The following is an 8,894-nucleotide window of genomic DNA, read 5'->3' as shown; positions in this document are numbered from 1 at the left end:
TGTGTGTGTGTGTGTGTGTGTGTGTGTGAGAGCGGACGGGGATGGGGAGGGCTGGCTGAGCCGGACCGCTGCTCGGGAGCCGGTGTCACGCAATGTTTGACAAACACAGCTGCCCTCTCTGCTCGTGCAGCTGCCCTTCGGCTGTTTGCTACACTGACTAAATCCTCCTGACTTGTGTGTCTCGCTCTGTGTGTGTTTAAAGGGATGTATATTGATCTGGCATAACGCTATGACTATCTGCCTAATAGCGTGTTGGTTCCCCAGACATGTTGAGGCATGGACTCCATTAGCACCAAGTGTGTGGCACCAGGATTGGAGCAGCATACCTTTTACGTTCTGCGTGTTGTGAGGTGCGGCCTCCAGGCGTTGGACTTGTTTACTCACTCACCCCACAGATAATAGACTGTCTTAAGGTCTGGGAAAACATGAGGTCATCATTCTTGTGCTCCTCAAACAATTCCTCAACCACTTTTCCTTTGTGGTGGATGTCATTATGCTGCTGGAAGAGCCCACAGCCGTCAGATTATACCATGCCTGGTCTGCAATAGTGCTGTAAGTGGAGCATGGTGACATTAACTTGAAAGACAGGACCAAAGGTTTTCCAGCATTGTACCGTCCAAAATATCTCACTACCTTTGCCACTTGCCTTTTTCCCCCATTACAGTTCTGGTGCCGCACCTGGATACCCACATGATTTATCCACCCTGACCACCTTCTTCCACCTACATGTTCCTGTTCCGATGCTAACACACCCTTTGTTGGACCATATCGCTATAACTTTGGCTACGTTCACAAAGCAGCTAAATGCGACCCAAATCCACATTTTATTGCCCATTTGGGATCCATATGCAACTTTTTTCACCACAGTCTGAACGGCCCAATTTCAATCTTTTCAGCGCCCCACTAAAAAATCTGATCTCTGCCACTTCCACATATGGTACTACTTCCGATATGCATCCGATAGTTTCCAAAGCGTCTGCAATGTGAATGGTCATGTCGCATTTTATCCGGTATTTATGTCGCTGATGTAAGGCATGCATCATAATTCTGCAAAACCCAAATGTGGTGAATCTGAATGTAAATAACGGCTGAAAAGTATGATTATTTCATAATCATAATTGCAAAATTATGATTATGAAATTATCATAATTTCATAATCATAATTTATTATTATAAAATTATGTAAGACGTCTGTGTCACTGAAGCGCATCACATCACAGTCCCACCACTCCTTGCTCTGACTGCGCATCCAGACAGACTTCCTACAGAAGTTGTAGTCAGTGCTGCACTAAAGGCCATTGCTATTAGTTATAATTTCTTTTTATTAGCTTCCTTCTTTTGACAATAATGTTGGCTCTGAATAACTTTCAAATGAATCCATAGAGAGCGGCTATGGACTCAGTAAACCGTCTGCTGCTTTCTGACACCAACGGATGCATTTCGCTTTGAGGTCATAAACTGTCACACAGAAGTTTAATTAGTAGCATTGAATGACCACGCAAAGAATTTAAACTTATCATCAACACCTCATGAGTGAATGTAGCCTACGGCTCCTTAAACAACAAACTGAGACGCACTGTACTCTGACACAGTTCTATCATTACTGAACCTTCACTGGATGCAAGCAAACCTGTATGATCCAATCAATTATCTCACATCCTTATTTGGACCACAATTTATAAATACCTACCACAGGAGACCACAAAGAGCTACTGTTTCTGTTCAGCCGTCACATTCAACTCTTTTCAAATTCACATTTTGCCCCTTTCAGACCACTTGTTTTCTTCTGATCAACGCGTGTTCTGCATGTCTCGCAGTCAACTGAAAGACTAAAATGACAGGTGGTTTAAATCTGCCAATCAATATCAAACCCTGATCCATCTTGGCAGTTTATGATAAACCCATAACCGCTGTGTGAACGTCACTGCAGAACGAGAGTGACGTGCCAATGTTGTACAAAGTAAACTGCGTCGGTATTAGCAGAGCAGAGCCACCAGATGATCTTTCATCTTCCACTTGATCTAGGAAATATATATCGACTGGCAAAATCTGAAGCGGAAAATAACAGGATGAGGAAAACTTACAGGTTTGTTTTCTGATTGAAACACTAAATTCATTTAAGCACCAAAAGGGTCGTGACTCAGCTTAGTCGGATTTCTGAAAATCCCTCTGATTGGACGAACGCTGTGTGCTTTAAGCCACGCCCCTTTTGTTCTGCTAACCTGCTAAATCAGCTGAAAGAGTCTGGGTGCATCATTTTCAAATGGCGTAACTAGACAAAGCAATCCATAATACGTTTTTTGGGGGGGGTTATTGACAAGAAATCAATAACAATGTATATCGCGATAGACAAGTGATAAATATCAATAGATAATACATGGGGCTGCACAGTGGCGCAGTTGGTAGAGCTGTTGTCTTGCAGCAAGAAGGTTCTGGGTTTGATTCCTGGACCCGGTCTTTCTGCATGGAGTTTGCATGTTCTCCCTGTGCATATGTGGGTTTTCTCCGGGTACTCCGGTTTCTTCCCACAGTCCAAAAACATGACTGTCAGGTTAATTGGCCTCTCCAAATTCTCCCTAGGTGTGAGTGTGTGTGTGCTTGATTGTGTGTCCTGTGTGTCTCTGTGTTGCCCTGCGACAGACTGGCGACCTGTCCAGGGTGACCCCGCCTCTCACCCGGAACGTTAGCTGGAGATAGGCACCAGCAACCCTCCCGACCTCACAAAGGGACAAGGGTGTACACAAAATGGATGGATGGGGGGTATATGTTGGATCTTAAAGAGACTACTGATCGCCAATAAAAAGTGTTTCATTCTTTATAACGACTTACTTTCTCTGAAGCTAGGCGCACGTAAGTGAAACCCTCTCGTCCTTCCCTCTATCTGACCAAAATCTTTCCCCGCAGACCGACGTGATGCACCAAAACGTCTTCGACTACATCCACATAGACGACCGCCAGGAGTTCAGACGCCAGCTCCACTGGGCCATGTGTCCCCCACAACATCAGGCGATGTCTGGGCAGTCAGATGGCCAGTTAGCGGCGGGAACAAGTACTGCTCACAAGTTTTTCCCCCCTCCACCCACATAAATTGCTTCTCATATTCACATTCTCTCACCATCATATTACAGGTGAAGACTTTGTCGTGAGCAGCATGTTCAACTCTCCGGAAGCAGGGGAAATTCCCCCAGAGCTCTCCTGCTTTCTCAACAGATGTTTCATAGCCAGAGTCCGCTGTCTCCTGGACAGCACGTCTGGGTTTTTGGTGAGTGCTCCGAACCGGCCAAAGCAAACTCCTAGAAGACACAAGCTAATCTAAAATTGAAATGAATGCCTTCGTACAACCAATTTTATTGCACAATTTCAGCTTTTACGGTTATTTCTCCAACATTACTCGGGTTTAGTTCACACTTTGCACCACTGCTTGTGACGATTTTGAGACCCGCAGAGGGAAATAATCACGGTCAAGAGTTGGGGAATAAAAAGAGTACAAGTTTCTGTTGGAGTTAGCAAAATGGCATCTACAATGTGTTGTTTGGCTGCCATGTTCTGCCAAACCAGAAGCTCCACATGATCGCCTTCTGCCTCCTACCTTACTGCCAATTACCTAGTAAATGTTGATAACATAGTCCCTACTGAAAAAAGTTACAAATATGACACAAACAATTATAATATAATAACCCTTTTCAGTTGTGTTGCAAAACAAAATTAAAGTGACAAATATTTGTTGCTAACAAGCTAAATCAAGATGGTGAATTAGCTAATTTGCCCATTTTTAGCCTGCATGTTAAATGCGTTAGCATCTTCAGGGCAAATTAACTAAACTTTAAGAGCTGTGATTGCGGTTGTCGACTCTTCCACTGTGTTACTTGGAAAACAACGCGATAGAATGATCTGCTTTTGTCATTTTGAATGATGACGTGGTTTAGTGTAGGCTGATAAAAGATAAAGTGAACTGTGCCCACTCTTGCAGCCTGCAGTAGTTCTCATCAAGATTAGAGCATACAAAGGGTTGCTGGGTCATTTGACGCAAGATTGAATTTAGATTGTGCCACATGGTGTACCAAAAATAAAAAAATTATCAAGAGCTAACATTGAACGACATATGAAATTTGTATGAATACGTGAACATATATTTAATTTGAGTCAGTTATCATTTGTTTCTGTTTCGTTTCAGACGATGCAGTTCCAGGGTCGGTTAAAGTTCCTCCACGGGCAGAAAAAGAAGTCGCCCTCTGGGACGCAGGTTCCCGCCCAGCTGGGTCTGTTCTGCATCGCCGTGCCCCTCTTACTGCCCTCCATCACCGAGATGAAAGTGAAAAATATTTTAATGCGGGGAAAGAACAAAGGTGGGGGGATTACCTCTCCGATGGAGCATGGGTAAGAGAAAATAACACTACAGGACTTACATTCACTTTGAATGATTAGAAGAATCTGAAACTTTAAACGGTTGAAAAGCAAATGTGCCTGGTACTGATTGAAATTGCTGTCAAAGTGTTTAAGCAGTGATAAATTCAGGCACAAATTGAACTAAAATTACAGCTGTAAGTCGTTTATTTGAAGTATGTTTTTGTACAACTAGAAAGGAAAAGTGTACTTGCAAAATACGAAAAGCACAAACTTCACAGAAAGCAGAAATTAGCTTTAATTTTAAGCCTAAAACACATGAATGTGGTTTGATTTAAGCTTTGCATCTTTCCAGCAACTTTAATCCATACCTCTTTAAAAAAGTATCCCCACATCATGATGATGCCACCACCATGCTCCACAGAGAAGATGGTGTGTTTGATGGCGGCCAGAAGTCTCAATTTTGTTCTTTCATCAGACCAAAGAACTTGTTTGGAGTCTCCCACGCTGCTTTTGGCAAACTCTAGTTGAGAACTATGGTTTTCTTCAGAGTGCTTACTTTATTTGTTGAAGTCAAATAGGTACCACTTAAGTGATTCATGACTTAACAAAGGCATAAAAAAAACAGTATATGGCTTAGATTAGTCTCTTCCAGTGTGAGGTCTCCAACCAAACTCCCTCCTGGGAGGCACCATAAATTACAGAGGGTGCCAAAATTAGATCTGTTTTTATAAGTACATCACAAAAACAGCAACATATTTGCAGAATTTTACATTTCTGGTTGAATGTAAAACACATGAAACGCTGCTCTGAACCACAAACATTTCACACAAGTGTTTGTGATTTATGGGTGGGGGGAAGGAAATTTAAAAAAAGAAAAGAAAAAAAAAAACTCAAACGGCACATCAACAAACATGTGGGAGCGGCTTCGTAATGTGGCACTGTCCATGTGTCTTCATGGATCACTTACTGAAAAAAATGAAATCCTATTTTAAGACCCTTGACAAAGTGTTTGGCACTGTTGGATAGACATGCATCTGTTTGAAATTATCATGTTATTATAAGTTAAAATGAAGTTAAACCACTGCCGCTTTATAGTATTAAAACAAATCATCTAATTTAATAAATTAAAAACAGAAAGCAACAGATGTTTTTACGTGATTTTTAAGACCACTGATTGTTACAGTTGGAATATTATCCACATTCATTTATTGTTATTTTGATTCCAAGACAAAAACTAGAGGAAAAAAAAGCGAAACACTCAAAAAATGTAGGAAAACAGTGCAGAAATATTGCATCTTTTTTAGTCACTCTGTCGGATGACCTGATTTCATCTAATTAGCTAATAGCTATTAGCAGTTTAATTAGTTAGGCTATCTGCTCCAGCAGTCGCCTGCTAATGTCGAATAAACACAATTTCGAAATACATAAGAAATGCTATTAAAATCACACGTGAAGAAGTTTTGTTCACACGATAATTCAATAAAAAACAACTCGCACCATCCTCCTATCACTTCCTGTGACCTTCTTTGTCATTTCCACCAGTAGCAACATCCAAAAACGCACCTCATCCTGGCCCCAAAAACTTTTTGAAAATTGCTACATTTCCTTAAACAAATTTATTTTTCCAATTCGAATTTACGCTATTACATGATAAATGGAAACGCAGACATCGACAGATTGGCGACCTGTGCTAGAAACATAACACTCCCACTGTGTTTGTTTGCTGTGCGCTGCCAACAAACCTAGAGCTCTTCGGGTTGTGCGTGTAAACGCTGTTGTTACTTCCTCAGATGAGACGCGTCCCAGAAAACATGAGTCACATATGGAATTATTCTCATGACCACCACAGTGAATCAAGCTGAGATATTTATTTTTTGACTCATCTCTAAGTAAAAAGGAAGAAAATAGGGCAATCCCAACGTAGTCACACGAACAGAGCGGCAATATTTCTGAAGCAACACTTGCCAAACAATCTGTCGACTCCACTGAGTTATTTGAAATTGAGGTTTTTGAAAGTGAGCTCTGGCTGTTGTTCATTAAAAGGATTGTCAAGCTCTGTGCATACTATGTGCTTTGTTCTTTTAATAGCCAATAATGGAACAGCAAAACGTATCTCTCACAAAAACCTTCAATCACGTTCACAGATATGTTTTGTGTTGCTTTTTAAGGTTTATTCAGCCCAGAAAACTCAACTGAAAACGTTTTAGCCCATTTGTCCAACAAAGATGATACATTTCACCAAACTCAACCAGCTGTTTACCACATTTTTGACATCAACGGGCGTTTTTATTAACGTGTTTTGTTCCATCTTTACAATGCTAAAGACAGATGGTGACACAACTGAGCTCTTGGGGGACAAAGTAGTAAAACATCTTTATTGTTATACGAAAATATCTGTAAATTGATAAAACACTTCACTTCCTTCAAAACTCATGCAGGAAAAAAGAAACTCAAAGCAGATAAAAGTCATCATAGAACAATCTTAAAATGTACAACACCCTTCATTCCCTCACATGTCACAAGTGAAAGCAAGTTTTTTTCCACAAGGTTTTCACCCAAACACATAATTTTTTATTTACCAGAAAAATCTCCGCCCTGCAGCTTGGTGAACATCATTTCCTTTAAAATTCAAAAGCCTTCTTGGATCAACACAACTAATAATGTTACAATTCTCACCCTGAATTGCTCCGCAGGTTCCTCCCTGTCATGCGTGTATGAAATGTGCTGAGTCATTTTTAGCATGACAAAAAAGCTCTTTCCTCTTCTTCTGACTGCGCACTACTGTGAAAGATGAAACTGGGCTCACCAGTAATTGTGATTTTTTTCTTCAATATGCTGCTGAGAGCATATGTGTACCGTGTCACCCATTGCTACATCAGCTTGCTAATCAGATGTTGTTCATTAGTCCCTCAAGAAAGAAAGGACAAAACGTCATACTGAATTTACATGTTGGCTGGTATCTGGGAAAAAGAACTTGTGAATAAATGTTGTCCCTGTTTTTTTCTCTGTAGTGAGCGTGGGGAGCACCTACGGAGGCATTCCATCGGTGGAGGAATGGGTGACATGACAGACCCTCTTCTCTTCACTTGTCCCCATCCGGGCGCTACACAGCGAAGCCACCACACGCTCTGGTCCCCTCTTTGCAAAGACAACCTCAAGTGCAGCTCCGACGGCTTCTACGGCCAGGAGGAACCCCTCAACTTCTGCAAGTCCTCCGTGGCGGACCACAAAGACGCAGCCGTGGGCCTGGGCGGAGGGTGGCCCATGCGGCAGCGGGTGGGGCCCGTCAGAGCCGCCCAGGGAGTCGGCTACGTCCCATCCAACCGTCTGAACAGGACTGGCCAGTACGGGAAGCCCTACCGCCTCTCGCCGAGCTGCCACGGCGGCCGGGGCGCAGACGTGTACGTGTCAAAGCTGTACGGGTCTTCGGATGCGGATGCCTACTGCGTAGACCTGGTGAAGAGCGAAAACGACTTCGGGGAGTGCTACGAAGGCCACATGATGTCTGAGATGCCGCCCATTAAAATAGAGCACGACTCCGACTCGGAAAACGGATGCGAGACGTACGGTCAAACCTGGGCCTGCCGCAACCAGGCCATCATCGACCGTCACTACGGGAACGGGGTGTTCGACCCCAGCACTGGCCTGCAGCTTAAATCGGAAACGGACTACTATGACCCGCAGTTCTCCCCGTGCCAACGAGGGAAAGCAGGAATCAGCCCCACGTACAACAACGGCGCCTACCCCGGCTACGCGGTCAACAGCGCCGCTCGTCTGCTGAAGTGCGACAAAGACTTGGTCAGTAACGGCGACTCCAACCAGTTCAGTCCTCAGAGACTCTCTCACTCAGACTCTCTATGCAGCAACCAGCCGGTGAACCTCATGGAGCCAAACGTCTACCCTCAAAAGGCGTACATGCACCTGGACTACAGCAAGCACAGCGCCTACGAGTTCAAAGGTCACGGCTTGATCCACTCGATCAAACGGGAGCCGATGGACTCCCCGCCCTGGTCTGAGAACGGCCATGACATGAACCAGTCCATGATGGGCGGTTCAAGGAACGTTATGCCATGTGTGATGAGCACAGGCCACCACAAGTCCAGTCCCTACATTTACATGCAGTGAGAGGACGGCGGCCGCACATGAACACATCAGCAGATATCAACCCGCACACAACCCCCCTTCACACGTACAATTACACACAGACACAAACAAATCAGTACATATTAACTTGTTTTCCCCTTTAGCGTTACAAGTACACGTGTGTTAGCATTACAAAGGAAGGGTTACCACGACTCCCACGATGTCAGACATTTTTTCAGAAGTTTAATGAAGAGGTCTCAGGTTCAAAAATCTGTGTTTTGACAATCAACAATTTGACTTTCAGAAGATATTACTTAAAAAAAAAAAAAAAAATGTACAAATTTTGGTTTTTTAGCACTTTTGAATTTAGTGAGAGTGAGCAAAATGTCCAAGAAAAAAAAGATTCTTTAGTTTTTGTATTGTTACACCTGGATTTTGCAAGGATCTGTTTTTATTTTTCTAAA

At 43.0% G+C, this 8,894-nt stretch overlaps 1 protein-coding gene across 1 annotated transcript in view; it reads left to right on the top strand.

Moving 5' to 3' along the window:
* The window catches only part of ahrra (aryl-hydrocarbon receptor repressor a), a 71,387-nt gene extending 62,831 nt beyond the window's left edge, over nucleotides 1-8,556 (top strand). The window contains exons 6-9 of the mRNA XM_008438321.2: nucleotides 2,905-3,049; nucleotides 3,129-3,262; nucleotides 4,175-4,377; nucleotides 7,359-8,556. Coding sequence (XP_008436543.1) covers nucleotides 2,905-3,049; nucleotides 3,129-3,262; nucleotides 4,175-4,377; nucleotides 7,359-8,472 — 1,596 coding nt within the window. The 3' untranslated portion in view covers nucleotides 8,473-8,556. The remainder of the gene's footprint in view (nucleotides 1-2,904; nucleotides 3,050-3,128; nucleotides 3,263-4,174; nucleotides 4,378-7,358) is intronic.
* Nucleotides 8,557-8,894: the final 338 nt, after the last annotated feature.

The sequence above is a fragment of the Poecilia reticulata genome, linkage group LG20 (assembly GCF_000633615.1).
Source record: "Poecilia reticulata strain Guanapo linkage group LG20, Guppy_female_1.0+MT, whole genome shotgun sequence".
Lineage (NCBI taxonomy): Eukaryota > Metazoa > Chordata > Actinopteri > Cyprinodontiformes > Poeciliidae > Poecilia > Poecilia reticulata.
The sequence above is the reverse complement of the archived record's forward strand: the minus strand, read 5'-3'. Positions and strand labels throughout refer to the sequence as shown.